The 18,879-nt window shown below is 54.0% G+C and overlaps 1 protein-coding gene across 1 annotated transcript; it reads left to right on the top strand.

Annotated features, from left to right (window-relative positions):
• Nucleotides 1-11,774: 11,774 nt before the first annotated feature.
• On the top strand, nt 11,775-14,171 carry TMEM191C (transmembrane protein 191C; the record flags this gene model as incomplete). Its single annotated transcript, XM_082853730.1, has 10 exons — nt 11,775-11,929; nt 12,051-12,174; nt 12,478-12,528; nt 12,679-12,753; nt 12,942-12,998; nt 13,122-13,181; nt 13,309-13,373; nt 13,454-13,526; nt 13,727-13,872; nt 13,967-14,171. The coding sequence occupies 10 exons, from the start codon at nt 11,775-11,777 to the stop codon at nt 14,169-14,171; spliced, it is 1,011 nt and encodes a 336-aa protein (XP_082709856.1).
• Between the last annotated feature and the right edge of the window lie 4,708 nt (nt 14,172-18,879).

The raw sequence follows: 18,879 nt of genomic DNA, 5'->3' as shown, positions 1-18,879 counted from the left end.
CCTCCCTCCTCGAGCCAGGGGTCACCGCTCACTGGTGCTGGGACAGTCAGGGGCCCCCACCGCCTACCTCTCCACAACTAAAGAGCCCTCTGGGCCTGTGTGGCTGTTATTCCTACTGATCTGTTCCTTTTTTCTTTTTGAATTCTGTTTTTTAAACCAAAACCAACAAGAGTTTATTTTCCTTCCGGCCCCTCGGGGCTGAGCCTGGGTCTGCAGACTGAATGTACCGGGGCAGCCACCCCCCCCTGCCCGACTGTGGGCTGGGCGCCCACCCTCCAGGCCCCAGAAGCCCTTCTTGGCCAAAGGCTTCCCTGGGCCCCGAGCCCTGCCTCGGCTGCCTCAGGAGAGAGAGTGCTTTTCCCATAGTTTCTGAGGAATATTCTTTGTTTAGAGGTACTTGTTTTTTATTAAGAGAAAACCCCGTGTAACGTGTATGTGAATGTTGGAACTGGAAGGTCTGGGGTTGGTGGGGGGCGGGGGGAGGCTGGCCGCGGTGCCAGGACGTTGGTACGCGTTTCCATTTTCTCCGTGTGTGTGGTGTGCGCGGTACGTGTGGACTCATGTCGCGTTTCCTTCCTTCCTTGCCCATCAAGGTGGAGAGACTTCTGACCTTTTGCTACCTCTTGAATTTGTGAGAACAGGACGTTGGTTGGTGATGGCAGTTGTGGCCGTGACGCTTGTGTTTTCCTTCTGTCACACTCCTGGGCCCCCCGCCTGTGTCCCCTCTCAGAAGGGGCACCTGTACTTCCTCTGTGCGCGTGTGGCCAGCTGGCCACCCTGAAGGTGTTCTGAGTGTGCTGCTGGGCGTCAGGGAGCCCGAGCTGCCTCTCATCTGGGCCCGAGTGGGGATATAGGTGTTCCAGCCCCTGGGGAGCCCCCGGCACAGGACCAGGTGCCGGGAGACGGGAGCCACACAGTGGGACAAGTTCCTGGAGGCTCCCGGCCAGGCCAGGACGGGGCGGAAGTGAGCCCCCCCCATCCTGTCCCCTGGGCCTGCAAGAGCCTGACCTCGGGAGAGCAGCAGCCCCTACCTGACCAGTGCAGAGGGGCTGACCACAGGGATGTGTATATCTTCTCCCACCCCCCTGGCAGGGTGGGGACCTGTTCTGCTTTGGCATCTCTGGGTGGTCTGGGGAGAGGCTGGCTGCCACCCATGGGCTCAGCCCTGAATCCCACCCTACCCTCACCTCTCGCCTTGGGCTCTCCACCAGCCTCAGACACCTCCATGGGCCTAGAGCCATGCTCACAAGGCCAGGCCAAGGTCGAGAGGTCGGCACCACTGTCCTCAGCCTACTGGCAGCCACAGGGCTGGACCAGCGGCTTTATCTTCTTCGTTTTGCTTCATGTTTTCATTTCTTTTTCTTTTTTCTGCTTTAAGTTCTGACCAAAAAATTCCGGAGTCATCCCCTACCCCCACCCTCCACCCCTCCAGAGACCCTCCAGCTGAAACCAGAGCCTGAGTTCAGGAACCTGAGTGGTGGGTGTTGGGAGTGAGGGCACGCAGGCCACATGGGGCCCTGCTGAGCCCTTGGGGTACCCCCGGCCTCGGGCTGCTCCTCTCCCCTCTGGGGACTTGTGTTCCAGCAAGTCAGGTGGGGGCCCCTCCAGCGCCTCTGCTCTCCCAACCCCCCTACTCCGTCAGCACTTAAGCCACACGACAGAAGTCTGTAGCGGGAGCTGCACACACGCCCCTGGGCGTGGCCCCCGGTGAAGCAGGTGGTTCATGGCAGAGCTTCAGGGACTGGGCGCAGAGGCCCTCACTCGACGACCTTCGTGCGACGTAGTATTGTACCCACCTGAGTATTGTATCATATATCGAGCCTTCTCTGTATTTTAACAAGAAAGCGAAACACTAGTTTCCTATTTAAGACTTTAAGGGTTTGTGGGGCGGGCGGGGTTAACACGACACTTGGTTTTGTTTTCCTTTTCCTTTGGTTTCATGTGGAATGTGTGCTTGTGAGTGTGTGCATGGACGTGTGTTAGAGCCTCACCAGGAGATTAGGCTGTTGGAGGCCAAGGCGGCTTACAGTTCTCTGCTTTAGTCACTTAATTCCTGAATGTTTCGGAGAAACAGGAAACAGAAAATAGCAGATGTCATGTAGGAAAGAGGATAAACAACAACAAAAAAAAAAAGAAAAAAAAGAAAAAAGCTCACATCCAAATTCACAAAACCTATTTTTTAAACCAAAGCACATTTTGAATGCGTATGGAACCTCAATGGGCTCAGAAAAAAGATACTAATATATTTATCTCATTGTTTACATAAACTTTTACAGTTTCAGACCTCAGCAGATAAAAGGCCAGTCCCAGTGAACCCCACCTTCCGCCGGAGCCCCTTCTGAGTAGGCCCTGGAATGGCTCACGGGCAGAGGGGCCGCCGTGGGGCCCGGGCAGGCGTGGAGGCCCCTGAGCCCTCCTCCCAGCCCGGGCCTCTCCCAGCCCAGCTGGCACCAAAGAGCTTGGGCCCGTGCTGACCCGCCCCCCAGGCCTCCTGGCTAGACTGTGGTGGTCCTGCCAGCTAGCACAGCAGGGGTGGCTGTCAGTTCTGGCCACAGGACCTGAGCCTGGGCTTGGGCCCTGGGATGGAGGTGCTTCCCCATCCCGCTGCTCTGCCTGCGACCCTTGGGTGGGTTGATGTGAGGGTCCCTCTCAAGCCAAAAAGCCAGGACCTTTGCACAGCTCCGTCGACTCCAGCGGGTCCCCGCCCCCCTGGGGACCCCCACCTCCACCCCGGCAGTGGGAGGGGCTCACTGGGCCGGTCCTTACCTACACAGACGGTGCAAACACTCTGAACAGTGTTGTTTTTGTATCAATATGTTTGTGCAGTGATGAATGTATTTATTTCTCAGACTTGGGGCGAGCGAGCGGTAGACGGCTCCACCACCGCACGCTCCCGCCAGACCGAGCCCGCCACCGGGGCTCCTCCAGGATTGCAAAAAAGGTAAAGAAGAAAAGATGAACCTTTAAGCAAATACGAATCTCAGAGACTTGCAGCATAGCCATACACCTCAGCCTGTGAAACGAACAATCTGGACACAGACGGACTTTCAGAACCTCACACAGCCGTGTGTGTTACCGTTGGTCGCCACTTGGGGGCTCTGGGCTGTCCGCCGCCCCCGCCCCCACACCCACCCGTCAGTATTCACTGGACTGGCCGTATGCAGGAGTGCGATCGGGGCGGGCTGGCTGGGCAGGCGGACCCCAGCCGCCCTCCCCGCGGCCGTCCTGAGTCAGGGTGAGGCCTGGGCAGCCGGGAGGGCAGGGATCAAGGCAGAGGCGGCCGCATCCGTCCCGTCCCCTTGGCTTGTGGGGGCGAAAGCAGAGGCGCCAGGCCTCAGAACAGACCAGGGATCCCAGCCCTACCGGCCCCCTGTAGGGACCAAGGCCCTCGCTATTCCCCAGAGCCAGGTTGGGCATCATTGAACCTGTGAACCCGATGCCAGGAAGGGGTTGTGGAGCGGGGCCTGACCAGAGCCTCAGTCTGACATTCCAAATCGGGGTGGGTGTACGCTGTGGGAATTGAGGCTGCCTGGGACCCCTTGCCTAGGACCACCCATCCCCCACCGGGCTTGTCACCCCACTTTAATTTTCTACCGGGAACCCCTCCCCCTACCTCACCTTGCTATTTATTGCTGTAATTTATTGACCTCAAATATGCTGCATAACAGACCTCACTCAGGGCAGAGAGGATCCCCAGGGCTCCCCCCCTCCACTTGGCGGGGCCCTGTGGGGCCAGGTGCTGAGGGGAACCTCTCTGTCCCCCACCCATCATTTGCTTTCCCCCTCCCCCGTTGAGGGACCCCAGGTTGGGCACTGGCCCATTCACAAATACCTCGAGGGGGAGGGGAGGGATGGGGTTATAGCTGTTTTGTTTAATGGGAACTGGAAGAGGGATCATGTCCTGCTACACGCCCTTCCCCGGAAGGGGGGACCACGATCGCACTCCTGTACTGGCCACCGCCACTGTCAGTCATCACACTGAGTTCACTTCCCTCGAGAATTTGGATAAATTCAGGTCAGAGCTGCAGGTATGCAACCCTCAAGTGTCATAGTAAAGCAGTTCACCGATCTCTCCATTCAGAAGCGTGCAGTCTTAATGTACAGTGATGAGAAACTGTTATTTTATGATCTTTTCATTAAAAGCTTGATTGAAAACTTGTGTGAGGCCTCTGTTCTCTGGCTGTTCTCTTGCTAAATGAGAAACTGCTTTCCTTTCTCTGTCCAGTGCTTCCAGGATCTGGGAGGGTGGGAGCTGGGGTGGACATCTTCCTGCCTCAGGCCTAAGGGTGGGTTTCAGAGGGGCCTAGGCCCTCGGTGGCATGTGTGCGTCTGGAGTTGGCAGTTGGGTCAGCATCCTTTCTGGCATTGTTGGCCAAAGCTGGCCGAGGCGGTTTGGGAAGCAGGGGGTGTGTGGGTGGGGTGTGGACCCGGTATCCTGGGTGAGAGGAGGTCTGGCCCATGACCAGGACCATGCATTGGAACAGCAGGATTGGGCCGGGGCAGGGGGTGCTCATTACTGCAAACTGCTCCCTCCTGCCGCTTGGTCTTGGGGTGGGGTGGGTGGGAACGGGAAGGGGGATAATCTTAGTCTCTAGGGTCGGGGACAGTAGACCCTATTCCCTGGAGGACTGTCCCTCCTGAACCAGGGTGGGGGTACCAGGCTGAGTGAAGACCCAGGAGGAGGAGCGGGCTGGGCCTGGGAGCGTGGTCAGCCAGCTCAGCCCCCGGACTCCATGTACTGCAGGCATTCAGGCAGCTACAGGGCTGCAGCAGGCGAGCCCCCAGAAGAACATGGGCTTTGCTGCTCTAAATCTCAGTAAGTTCTGTTCAATTGTTTTAAAATTCTTTTTTTTTTTTGGTATATCAAAGCAATACTCAAACATAGTTTGAACAATCAAATGGCTCTTAAAAAGGCTTAAAACAAAAAATGGTTTCTCATCTTCCCAGCCCATCCCCACATCGTGCAGGCAACCAGAGTCCAGCCTCACAGCAGGTGATCATTTCAGTTCATCTCTACCCTCTTTCCCTTCCCTCCTACCCCTGCAAATAGTTATTGGACATTTCCTGTGATCTAGGGCTTGGCAAGCTTTTTCTGTAAGGTTGCCAGATAGTAAGTGGGCCATTCAGTCTCTGTGGTGACTCACTTCTGCAGTCACAGAGCAAAAGCAGCCAAAAAGGGTGTAAGGAGACGGGTGTGGCCATGTCCCGTTCAATTGCATTTACAAACCCTGGTGCAGTGTGCAACTGGCCAAGCCATAATGGTTATCACCATGTACATTTGTTTATTGCTGGGCCAACTAGTGTATTGGCCCTTCTTATTTTTCTTGAGGTTTAATAATGATCTTATCTTTTTAACTGCTCAGTTTGATCTGAGCTTCTTTCTCCACCCTTTGACTCTGTGAAATGCCTCCCGGTACAGTTTTCCACAGAATCAGACACTGTCTGTTCTGGCGCCTACTGTTCTGCACAGATTGGGCTGGCGTCCTGCCTTTTTGTCCTGCAACAGAAGTCCTGTTTTCTGGCTTCTGTGTGTTCTTTTCTTGGGTGACACGCTTGTTTGGTAGCGTATTTGCTCCAGTACCATCCTGACAAAAGAACACATGGGAAGTGGGTTTCCTGAGGCTTAAAATGTTGAAAATGCTTTTAAATGACACGGAATTGGTAGTTTGGCTGGGTATAGAACTGTGGATTGGATGTCATTTTCCTGCTGAAGTTTGAAGGAGTTGCTCCCCTGGCTTCTACCTTCCAGCATGAGAAGAAGCCCAGTCCCCTATGTGTGACCTGATTTCCTCCCTGGAAGCTTTGGTGTCATCTCTCCATTTAGATGGTTTTCTGTTCGTTGGGCAGGTGATGTGTTGGTTCTACTCTGCAGGCTCATTCCCTTCAGTAAACTCTTACTGACTTTTAAAGCATCTTAGCAACTTTTTTTTTAGGTGAGGTATAGTTGATTTACAATTGTTGTGTTAGCAATTATTTTAAATTTTCTTTCTTCTGTTTGTACCTTGATTGTTGCATTTTGTTCTCTTTTCCTGGATGTAATCTCTTTCTGAGGAAACTGTAATTTTTTGACACTTTCTACTGTTCCTTGCATTGTATCTAGTTCCCTTTTAGGTCCACTTTTGGTTTGTTTTTATCCTGTTCTATAATTTTAAAGACTTTTCCTCAAATGTTGGGTGGTCTTGGCAGTTCATATTTAAGAATGAGACCCTAAAAAGCTACTCGGAACCAGTCCAACCGTCACCTAGGGTGTGTGGGTTTCATCGCACTCGTCTTGCAGGTGGAATGGAGGGAATGAGCACCACTTCCCCGTGTGCCGGGTTGGCTGTGGTGCTTTTGACGGAGGCGCCAAGGCGAGGCCTCACGCCTCTTAGTGCGGATCACTGGAGGAGGTGGGAGGTGAGGGGTTACTCCATCACAGCCTGAGTGAGTTGGGCCTGGTTACGGAGTCATTCTGTGGGTGGAGGTCAAGGATGGGGTTGAGTTGTAGGCACCGCTGTTTCCTTTCATAAAGGTTTTGTTTAAAATTTGCCTCTTTCTGAAAACCATCTGAGTAGGGCTGTTCCTGATCCTGTGCGGTGGAGGTGGTTTGAGCCAAGAAAAGGAGTCGGGCAGGAAAAGAGCTGCTCTGGGTGCCCTGGCGTCCAAAGAAAGGGACGGAGGGAGGGAAGAAAGGAAAGTTTGAGGAGAGTGAGCCGGAGGCTGCTCCCATCTTCACGCAGGAGGCAGCCCCGAAGCGGAATGTTTTCATAGACCTTCTGGAAAGACATTTTCTGAGTTCAGCAAATGGAGAGGAAGCTTTTGGATGGCTCCCCCCGAAGCCGGGGGGTGGGGCAGCGTGTCGTTAAAGGTCTCCACACTGCAGGATGTCGCTGCTGCTGATTCTGAGGGGCCTCCTGCCTCGTGGGGCACCTGGGAACATGGCTGAGGGTAGATTTTTTTCTGGTCACTGTGTGGTTTACGATGTTACCTTGACTTACTGTGGTGATCATTTCACAATGTCCATAAAGATGGAATCATCGTGTTGAGCTCCTGAAACTAATGTTATGTGTCAATTATACCACAGTTGAAAAATGCCAGTTGACAGTCTGGGCTTGACCCCTGGTTAAAGGGCCGGGTGACCCTCCCACCACTGCCCTGCCCTCAGGGGCCACCCAGGACTCCCTCACAGCGGGGGAAGGCAGGCTGTGGGGGATCCGGCTGATGTAGCAAAGGACCCCAGGCTGGGAGCAGAGCATGGGGTTGACTCCTCACGGTTCTGAGGACCGGAAGTCTGAGACCCAGGTGTCGGCCGGGTGGTCTCTCTCCAGAGGCCTCTGCATGGCGCGTAGATGCCCTCATCACCCTGTGTCCCCATCTGTTAGTCCCTCTGTGTATCTGTGGCCAGATTTCCCCTTACAAGGACCCTGGTCAGACTGGGTTAGGGTCCAACCCAAAGACCCATCTCCAGAGACAGTCACATTCTGAGATGCTGGGGCAGGCCTTCAGCGTAGGAATTCTGGGGGACACGCTTCAGCCCACATGGGGCACACAGACCTGCCATGTGCGGCCTCGGGTGGCTGTGGGGGTCCCCAGTGACCCTCTGTCCGTGTTGGCGCCATTGGCACCCTCTCTCCTGCCTCGGGGCACAGGCCACCTCTGCCCTCAGCAGGTACCTGCTGGGGTCACAAGCTCCTCACTGAGGCATCGCCCCTCGCAGTGTGCCCCCTGGGGAGTCGGGGGTATCCCCAGAACCTGCCCACTTTGTGATGCTACAGGCAGTGATCCCTCGGCCCTGGGATGCCTCCCAGGATGTGGGCAGAGCTCATGCCAGTGGCCGTCAGCGCACCCCCCGAGAATTCCTCTTCCTGTCCCCACACTGCCTGTCTGCTGACAGGGATGCAGACCTCAGTCTTCAAGAGCAGGGCGGGGGAGGCAGCCGCTGACCGGCCTCCTCCGGCCCTTGGTAGGAGGTGGGGCTGCAGGCGGGGGCAGCAAATGAGACAGTTCATCACCTGACCTGCCGTCACAGTAACTCAACGTCTAACCATTAAACAGGCTGGTGAAGAGCTGTGAGGAGCTGGTCAGACACCAGGCGCTCAGGCAGGGCTGCCCCACGGGTGGGGAACAGTGCATGCAAAGTGTGGAGGCATCAGAGCACGTGGTCTGTTTATGGGACTGAGGTGGCTTCCCTGTGGCTGGCGTGGGAGACGGTGGGGGGCTGGCAGGCGGGCCCACATTGGGGGGACTCTGTGCCATTAAGCCATTATATGATACATCGTGGTTTACGGGAATCTTTTTTCTATTTTTTTTGGCCGTGCAGCTAGGCTTGCAGGATATTATTTCCTGGAGTAGGGATCGGACCCATGCCCTTGGCAGTAAATGCGCAGAGTCCCAACCACTGGACCATCAGGGAATTCCCCTTTTTTCTCTTATCAGGCAAAAAATACAAGTTTCAAATACAAAAAAAGGGACTGTGCACAACAGGCATGGATTTTATGACTATTCTTTCTCTGATTGGACAGACATTTATTGAGCTCCTGGCACCACGCAGATGTCCTCACCCGACCATGCACTGAGTGTGCAACCACTGCATTCAGCCCTGAAGACAGGGTTGGGGGCCCTGCACCACCCCTTTCCTGGGCTGTGCCCCTAGGTGAGGGCGTGGGTGGGGAGGGAGGCTCGGAGAAGAGGACCTTGAACCTGAGTCCTGGGGGAGGGGCAGAGCAGGGCCAGCAGGCTGGGTGGGAAGATAGGCAGGTGCTTCCACCGGGTCCAGTGGGAGCAAAGGGCAGGGGCACCACAGCCGGGGGTCTGTTTCCATGGCTCCTGTCGCCCCCACCGCCAGGGAAGTGGCTTGGGTTTCACCGGAGGCTTCCTCAGACCCAGGCTTTCCCTGCAGAGTTTCCTCCTAAAGACCAGGGGCGGGGAGGGGTCAAAGCGCCCCTCGGCTCACCCTCTGAGGCTGCAGAACAGCAACCCAGGGGGTGGCCAATGTCACCGCCGTGAGGGCTGGCTGCAGGCCCAGCTTCTCGCGGAGACAGGGCACCTGAGCTGCCACTGCCTGGTGACCTGTCGTCACTGAGCTTCCCCACGTAAACCGGGATCAGGACGCCTTGGCAGTGGGCGCGGTGTGGTCATGGGGACGCTGTGAGGGGATGGAGGGGCCCCCGGGAGTGCAGAGCTGTCCTACGGGACTGGAGCTTGTGTTCCAGGAGCCACGGGAAACTGGAAAGAGAAACAAGTGGGCCAGATTCTAGTGTGTCATTGAGCCCAGTATATTCACGGTATTTCATATGTAATCGATACAAAAATTATCAATGAGATGGTGCTTCGCAGGGTTCACATCTCGGTCGGGACCAGACTTTCAGGAGCTCGGCGCCACCTTCTGGGGCTGGACATCCAACGCTGGAGCCAGTGATGGTGCCAGGCTCAGAGCCTCAGCCGTGTGGTGTGAGTCACTGGCCCCCTGGCTCTATGAGGGAGTCTGGTAACAGCCCCACTTTACAGGTGGAGAAACCAAGCCGCAGAGCTGGAGGGGGGGTGTGGGGCACTCACACCAGCACCTTTTTATTTATTTTTTTCTTTTCCATTACGGTTTATCACAGGATATTGAATATAGTTCCCTGTGCTATACAGTAGGACCTTGTTGTTTATCCATCCTATATAAAATAGTTTGCATCTGCTAATCCCAAACTCCCAATCCATCCCTCCCCCACTCCCCTCCCCCTTGGCAACCACAAGTCTGTTCTCTATGTCTGTGACTCTATTTCTGTTTCATAGGTAAGTTCATTTGTGTCATATTTTAGATTCTACATATAAGTGATATCATATGGTATTTGTCTTTTTCTTTCTGACTTATTTCATTTAGTATGATCATCTCTATGTCCATCCATGTTGCTGCAAATGGCATTATTTCATTCTTTTTGATGGCTGAGTAGTATTCTGTTGTATATATACCACATCTTCTTTATCTAGTCATCTGTCAGTTGTTTACGTGTCTTGGCTGTTGTAAGTAATGCTGCAATGAACACTGGGGTGCATGTATCTTTTCGAATTAGAGTTTTGTCTGGATATATGCCCAGGAGTGGGGCTGTTGGATCATATGGCAACTCTTTTTTTTTTTTTAATTTAGTTTTGGTTGCGTTGGGTCTTTGCTGCTGCACGTGGGCTTTCTCTAGTTGAGGCGACTGGGGGCTACTCTTCATTGTGGTGTGCGGGCTTCTCATTGCCGTGACTTCTCTTGTTGTGGAGCACGGGCTGCAGGCGCGCAGGCTTCAGTAGTTGTGGCTTGCAGGCTCTAGAGCGCAGATTCAGTAGTTGTGGTGCACGGGCTTAGTTGCTCCGCAGCATGTGGGATCTTCCCGGACCAGGGCTCAAACCCATGTCCCATGCATTGGCAGGCGGGTTCTTTTTTTCTTTTTCTTTTCTTTTCTTTTTTTTTTTTTTTGGTGGTACGCGGGCCTCTCACTGTTGTGGCCTCTCCCGTTGTGGAGCACAGGCTCCGGACGCACAGGCTCAGCGGCCATGGCTCACGGGCCCAGCCACTCCGTGGCATGTGGGATCTTCCTGGACCGAGGCACGAACCCGTGTCCCCTGCATTGGCAGGCGGACTCTCAACCACTGCGCCACCAGGGAAGCCCGGCAGGCGGATTCTTAACCACTGTGCCACCAGGGAAGTCCCGGCAACTCTATCTTTAGTTTCATGAGGAACCTCCGTCCTGTTCTCCAAAATGGCTGCACTAATTTACATTCCCACCAGCAGTGCAGGAGGGGCAGCTTTATGGTAGGCACCCAGCTGTATCTGCTGACTCCTCAGACTTTCCTATTTCTTTTTCTTGCTTCCTTGTAGGTCCTCCAGCACTGTTAGACCTGAGCAGGAGGGTCATTCTTGTCTCTTAAAATCTTAACGGGAAGGCTGCTAATACTGCCTCCCTAAGGAGTGTGTTTACTAAGCAGCTTTCATCAGTTTAGAGTCCCTTTCGATCCCTCTTTAAATTTTCCACAGATGAGGAGCTCTATCCCGCGTGCTGCTCCTACTGAAATGCTCTACTGAAGCTGGTGTTCTCCCTCTTTTATCCATGTGGTGAATGACGTCAATTTTCTGATCTTGAACAATCTCTGGAATAAAGTCTTCTTGGTTTCATGTACCTTTTTTTTTTCAATGTACCCCTTTGGATTTGGTCAGCTAATAATTTATTTAGGACTTTTGCATCCAGCTTCATAGTCTAAGTTGGCCAAATGAAAGCCGACTTTAAAAGGACAAGTTTACCTGCAATTTCACCAATGAAATAGCTTGTCTTTCTCTTGTTTCCTTTAAAGATCTTATCCGTGTACATTACAATCTTAGTTATTTCAGCATACATAGTAAATCATATTCTTTTTTCACTAGACATCATATCTCTATGTATGCCACATAAAATACATCATTTCAGTAACTACAGTGGTGTCCTCTTTGTGATGACTGTAACTACCCACCTGAGTGAACCCACTTAACGCGTTGTGGTTTAAGAATTTTATTTTTTTCTTCCTAGATTAAGTTCCCAGGAGTGGGATCATTGGGTCCAAAGATAAGAACCTGTTTACGGATCCTGATCTCTTTCCCACAGGAGGCTTCTCAGTCCGCAGTGCCGTCGGCAGCGAGCGGGAACAAGCCAGCTTCGCCTTCTGCTTCAGGTGCGAGCACCCACCGGCCTGCGCGGTCCGATGGCTGCCCGTGAGCAGAGGTTCCGAACCGCCCCGCGCTCCATCCATTGTGACGCGGGTCCGGCGGCGGCGGCGGCGGGCAGAGCCGGGGCATGGCCGAGGCGCAGGAGCTACTGCTGCAGCTGCTGAAGGACAACCGTGACGGGCGCCTGCGGAAGCAGGAGCTGGAGGAGCTGGTGCGCGGGCTGGAGGCCGAGAGCGAGAGCCTCACAGCGCGCCTGGACGACCTGAGCGAGCGCGAGCGCAGGTGCGGGCTGCTCCTCACCTCCACCCGGGCCTTGGGACCGAGCCGACGTGCGGGGGCACCGCGAGGTGGCTGGCATCCCGGCGTCACCCCGGGCCGCGGAGCCTCAGTTTCCCTTCCGCAGCCTGCAGCGGCAGCGGAGCCAGGCGACGCGGGCCCTGCGCGGGGAGGCGAGAGAGGCGGCGCGGGAGCGCGCAGGCCGGGCGCGCCGGCGGCTGGAGGCTGCGGAGCAGCACAAGCGGGACCTGGTGGGGCGGGGCCCTAAATGGGGCGGAGCCTTCGGGGCGGGACCTTGGACGGGGCGGGTCTCTGGATGGGCGGGACCAGTGAAGGGGGAGGGGCCTTGAATGCGACGGAGCCTGGGGAGAGGGAGGGGCCTTGGACGGGGTAGGACCTTGTGTGGGGCGGGGCCTGAAGCAGGGTGGGACCCTGGACGGGGCGGAGCTCTTGGTGGGCGGGGCCAGTGAAGAGAGGGATCTTTAATGGGGCGGGGACTGCGGTGGGGGCGGGGACCTCGGAGAGGCCCGGACCGCCCCCTCGATCCTGTCCAGGAGCAACAAAACCATCAGCTGCAGGAGCAGTGGGAGGAGCTGTCAAGCCAGGTACCTTCAGGAGACGGCTTCCGTCTCACGCTTCCCCTAGGAAGCCCCACCCTAGTCCCCGTCCCCATTTCCGCCGCGTCCCCGCCTCCCAGGATAATCCCCACCCCTAGAAGCCCCGCAAGCCCCGCCCTCACAAGCCCCACCCCCCAGCTCTTTTACTATGGAGAACAACTGAGTCCGCAGCGCGCAGAGCGGCAACTCGGGACCCAACTGGTGGCTTTGCAGGTGCTTGGGTGGGGCCCCGAGGGCAGGAGCGCTGGTGTGGGCGGGCCTTTGATGACCTGAGGGCGGGGCCTTGGGGCTGAGGGCGGGCGGGGGTGGGCATGAACCTCTTGGCCGGGCGTTGGGGCGGGGTCTGGCGCGGCGAGCTCGGGGAGTGCCGGACTCCTGACCTTCCCTGGATCCTCCGGAAGAAACAACTGGAGCTGGTGGAGGCCAAGCACGCCAGGCAGGCGGAGGCCCTGCGGCAGGTGCGGGCGGAGCCGGGTACTCAGTGGGAGGGTCGGCTTGGGGTGTGGGTGGGGCCTGGGCAGGCGCCGGATGGTGGAGAGGGCTGACTTCCCCGAGTCTAATCAGGGCTCCCCTCATGCCAGAGCGCACAGCGGATGGAAGAGGCCTGGGCCAGCTTCCAGGAGCAGAGCGGAGTCTTGCAGGTGCCGCCACCCTCCACTCGGAGAGCCGCTCACCTCCGACCCCACTGCGGCCTCCTCCCCCGGAGCTGCCGGGGCCTGCCTCACCAAGGTCTTCCCAGGTGTGAGGCCTCACTCCCAACCCCTCCAGGAGCTGCAGGGGAAGGTGATGGAGGCGGCGACTGCGCTGGACGCCTCGCAGGGCGACCCGGAGCCGTAAGGGGTTAGGACTGTCGGGTGTGGGGAGGTGACTGTGGGCCGGGACAGAGGGCACATCGCCATGCCTGTCTCCACAGGTGCGAGTCGCAGCCTGGCCGGGGGCAGGGATGCGCGGGCTCGCTCATGGAGGAAGTGGCCAAAGCGGACTGTGTGAGTGCGGGCCTGGGCGGGGACGGGCTGGAGCCGGGACCTGCCCCCGGGGCCACCCACACACACGTGACCACCCCATCAGGGATTTTCCCCCCCTCCCCCAGGGACCTTCCCCTTGATACCAACCTCGCTGGGCGGCCACGCCTGCCACGGGACGGCCCACCCAAGGACCACGCCCGCATAGGGGACCCGCCCCGTAGTGCCACGCCCCCCACGGAGCGACGCGCACCCACGGGCTCCGCTCCCCCAGGGGTTTCCCCCCACCGCTCCCCGGCGCGGAGCTGTACGTCGCTCCCTCTTCCCCGCAGAAGCGGCTGTTCGGCGGCGCGGGCGCGGCGGGCATCAGGTGAGCCGGCGGCGGGCGCGGCGCCGGAGTCCGGGGTCCGGGGTGCGCCCGGCGCCCCGCCACCACCCGTCTGCCGGTGCGTCGTGGTCCGCAGGCTGTGGGCGCTGGGCGCGCTGCAGACGCTGCTGCTGCTCCTGCTGGGCGTCGTGGCGCTGCCGCTGCTCTACCTGGCGCTGGTGAACCCCTCGGCCCTCCGCCGCGGGCTCATGCGCCCCGGCTCGGACGCCGCCATCCGTCGCCTGCGCTACGCGCTGGACCCGCTGCTGGAGCTGCGCGCGCGCGGACTGCTGCCCGCCTAGTGCATCACGCCGGCTGCGGCCGCCAGCACCCGTGTCTCCCGCGTGGTTTCTGGGCGTCAGGCGGAGGGGTGGGGTGGCGGGGGTGACTGGCGAGGAGAGGGGAGAGGGGAAGGGGGACTGGCGAGGGGTGGCGGCGAGAGACGGCGAGACGCGGGGGTGGCGGCGAGAGAATGGGAGACACCGGGGCGGGGGCGTCATGTGTCCTCGGGCCCAGCGGACGCCGGGCTCCTCCGGGTGGACCTTGGTCCCGAGAGGCTGCCGGGCCCTCGGTTCCTCCAGCCCCGCCGCCCACTCGGGAGGGGTAGGAATTGTTACTAAACCCGCTCTCCCCTCCGGGGAGCAGAGCCCGGGGCACCGGCTGGCGGGTCCCCGCGGAGGTCCGTGTCCCGCGTCCGCGTGGTGGTTACGCAGTCCCCGCGGCGCCCCTCCTCCCCTTGGTCCGCGGCGCTCTCCCGCGTCCGGGCTGTGCGGACCGTGCGCGCTCACCACTGCGGTCTTCGCGGGCATCGTCTTTTCATTTCTGTAAATGTTCTGCTTAATGGAGATGGACCTCGTGTTTCACTTAGTCTCTGATGCAGATGCTGCTCGATTTTTATTATTTACTTTGTTTTTTGGTAGTGAAGTTGTATCTCCTGTGCACACATACGTGCGTTTTTGTTTTGTTTTGTTTTTGCGGTACGCGGGCCTCTCACTGTTGTGGCCTCTCCGTTGCGGAGCACAGGCTCTGGACGCGCAGGCTCAGCGGCCATGGCTCACGGGCCCAGCCGCTCCGCGGCATGTGGGATCTTGCCGGACCGGGGCACGAACCCGTGTCCCCTGCATCGGCAGGCGGACTCTCAACCACTGCGCCACCAGGGAAGCCCTGAGCACATTTTTTATATTTAAGGGCCAGGTGCATTTCTTTTCCTGCAAACAATTCTTATTATTTTTTCATGTTAAAACTATAGGATTGTAGGGTTTCATTCTCCCTCAGTTTTTTCAACGCTCTTTTTTAGGATGCATTTTACCTTCGAGATCCGTTGTGAATATTTCCCCAGTTTGTCTTTCGCTTTGTTTGGGGTGCTCTTTTGCTATGTGTTGTTTTCGTAACAATTTGCTTTCCTGTACTGATCCTGGATTTTCTGGGTTATGAAGGAAACTGTTCCCATCTTCTTCCAACACTTGCATGCTTCCTTAGTTTATATTCAGCCTGTTGTCTGCCTCTGGAGGTAGGGACTTAGTATGGTTTAGGATGTGAGGACCTTTTGCATTTGTTTGATTGGGATTACACTGAAGTTAGGATAAGTTTGCAGAGAAATGTCTTCCAAACCTCGGACGACATCTCTCTCCATTTTTAATTTTTCTCAGCATTTTGTTTTTTTTAGTGTAAATGTCTTTCATGTCTTTCCATTTATTCTGAGGGATTTTATGTTTGGGGTGCTATTATACATGGTATAGGATTTTTTAGTTTTAATTTCCAACTGTTTATTGCTGGCATATAGAAATACAATGACTTTTGTGTATGGACCTTGTAAACTGTGGTATTGCTGAACTACTCCCTTGTTAGTGCTTTGAAACTCTTCCGTAGCTTCCTCAGGATTTTATAAACAATCTTATTGTCTGTGAGGCAGGACTGTTTCTCTTTTTCCTTCCAAACTGTCTACTGCTGGCCACACACTCGGTACAAAGCTGATTAGAAGTGGTGAGGAGTGCCCTGATCTTGCTCTGGATCTTATATTTCATCATGACTATGTTAACCATGTTTTTCTTAGAGATCTTTATCAGATTGAGGAACTGTTCTCCTATTTCTAGTTTGCTGATTTTTTTTTTTTTTTTTTGGCCATGCAGCACAGCTTGAGGAATCTTAGTTCCCCGACCAGGGATCGAATCCATGGCACAACAGTGAAAGCACCGAGTCCTAACCACTGGACGGTCAGGGAATTCCCAAGTTTGCTGATTTTTTATTACGAATGGGTGTTGAATATTGTGCAGTGCTTTTTCTGCACCTATTGATCATATGGTTTTCCTTCTTTAGTCTGTTAATGTGAATGACCCTGATTGCGTCTTAAGCCAACCTTGCCTTCCTGGGGTAAGGCCCACTTGGTCATGATGGTCCTTTTTTACACATTGTGTTCAATTTGCTAATATTTAGTTAAACTAAAAAAATTTACTTAAAGATTTTTGTGCCTGTGTTCATGAGAGGGATGTTGCCCTGTCTTCTGATTTTCTTGGAAGGTCCTTGTCTTTTTTTTTTTTTTTAATTAGTTAATCTATTTGGCTGCATTGGGTCTTAGTTGCGGTACACAGGATCTTTCATTATGGAGTGTGGGCTCCTCACTGCAGCATTTGGGCTCTAGAGCGCGCGGGCTTAGTTGCCCTGCGGCATGTGGGATCTTAGTTCCCCCACCAGGGATTGAACCCACGTCCCCTGCGTTGGAAGGCAGATTCTCAACCACTGGACCACCAGGGAAGTCCCAGAAGGTCCTTTTTAATATCAGGGCTGTGCTGCCCTCATAAAAAAATGAATAGGGAAGTGTTTGTTCCTCTCTTTTCTGAAGGATAGTGTGTAACACTGGCATTATTGCTTCCTTACATATTGAGACCCATCTTGGCTTTATGATGAAAAAAATTACACCTCAATAATTTTAACACAGAAAAACGTATGAGTCATCAGTGTATGTAGCTCAGTGAATTTCCATAGAATAAGAAACAATGTTACCAGCATCTGATTCTCCCCCTGCCTTCCTAGTGGCTCCCTCTTTCAAAACTAACTTGTGTCCTGACTTCTAACACCATCAAATAATGGTGCCTGTTCTGGAACCTCAGATGGAGTCATTCAGCAAGTACCTTTTGCTCAGCAGCATCCACACTGCCTGCTGCAGTTGTTCATTTATTTCCATTATTGCCCTGTATTCTTCTGCATGAATAACCACAATGATTTCTCTCTTGTCCAAGAACATTTTGGTCATTTACAGGTTTTGTTTGTTAGGAGTAGCGACCTCAGGACACTATTTCCTGCCCAGATTTCATAAGTCTGTTGGGTATGTGTGTAGGCGGGGAACTGCTGGCTTGAGCTGCTCAGCCTTGCTGGATGCTTCACACCCAGCAGCAGCAACTGAGAGTTCCAGGTGCTCCACATGCCCCAATGCTTGACATTATGTATCATTTTATGTTTCAGACAGGCAGGGGGGTGAGTGGGTATCACGTTGTGGTTTTAATTTGCAATGACGACTAATGAAGTTGAACACCTCTTACTATGTTTATTGGCTGTTTGGACAATGTCTTTTGTGAAATGCCTGTTCAGGTTTTTTGCCCATTTTTCTATTCAATTGTGTCTTACTGATTTTTTAGTAGTTCTTTATATATTCTGGCTGTAAGTTCTTTGAACAGATATAGGTAATTGCAAATATCTTCCCAGGTTTGTGGCATGTATTTTCATAGAGTCCAATTTAATTTTTTCCCCTTTAAAATTAGTGTTTTGGTTCTGCTTAAGAAATCTGTGTGTTCTGAGGTCATCAAGACACGCTTCTGTATTTTCTTCTAAAAGCCTTTAAAGTTTACCTTTAACGTACATCTTTCCAGTCCACCTGGAATTAATTTCTATGTCTGATGTGAGGTAGGCAGTCGAGGTTGAGTTATTTTCTATACTGCTATCCAGTTAATGCACCATTATTGCAAAGACCATCTTTCCCTGACTGCTCTGCAGTGTCTGCATGTATGTGGGTATACGTCCCTGGACTTCATCTCTTCCACTGTTCACTTGTCTTTCCTTGAACCAGGAAGCCACAGTGTCTTAACTTCCATGGCTTAAGTATAATTAAAGTTAAAGATTTTTGTGCCTGTGTTCATGAGAGGGATGCCGCTCCGCGGCATGTGGGATCTTCCCAGACCGGGGCACAAACCCGTGTCCCCTGCATCGGCAGGAGGACTCTCAACCACTGTGCCACCAGGGAAGCCCAAGGATAATTCTTGATATCTAGCTTGTGGGTCTTCAAGATCCAAATAGCTATATTTTGACCTTTGCATTCCCATATAGATTTTAGACTTGCCAATTTCCACTACAGAACTTTCTGGGATTTCGATTGGCATTTGCAGTGAAACTACAGATCAATTTGGGGAGAAACAAACATCTGTATAATATTGAGTTTTCCAACCCATGGATATTTGTTTAGATCTTCTTTCTTTCAACATTTGTAGTTTTCAGTGTTTCTTATGAATAGGTCATTAGATTTTTTTCTTGGTATTTGTTTAGGGTGCAATTGTGAATGGTAGTGTTTTCATTTTTGTTGTTGTAAGATATATGTACACACATACACACACACACACATAATTGACTTTTGTATATTAACCTGTATCCTGAACCTTGACTATATTCAGATTATTTTGGATTTTTATGTACACAAAGGCCATCTCTGAGTTTTATTTCTCCTTTCCAGATTCTTACACTGTTTCCTTTTGTGGCCTGACTAGACTGGCGAGGGCCCCCAGTGCCAAGAGCTGAACAGAGGTGGTGAAACACAGTATTGTCTAAGGGGACAGCTGTCAGTATATCACCTTTAAGCATTTCAGAGTTTTTCGCAGACACTCACATCAAGGGAGTGATGTTTTGGGTACACCCCGTCCTGAGTGTGGACCAAGCTTCCCCAGAAACTCCTCGAAGGTATCAGGCTCTTGGGTTGGTCTTTTGTCTCCTGTGTCATCGAAAGAGGAACTTGACTGTTTTAAGATT

Source organism: Leucopleurus acutus, assembly GCF_964270905.1.
Source record: "Leucopleurus acutus genome assembly, chromosome: 13".
NCBI lineage: Eukaryota > Metazoa > Chordata > Mammalia > Artiodactyla > Delphinidae > Leucopleurus > Leucopleurus acutus.
The sequence above is the reverse complement of the archived record's forward strand: the minus strand, read 5'-3'. Positions and strand labels throughout refer to the sequence as shown.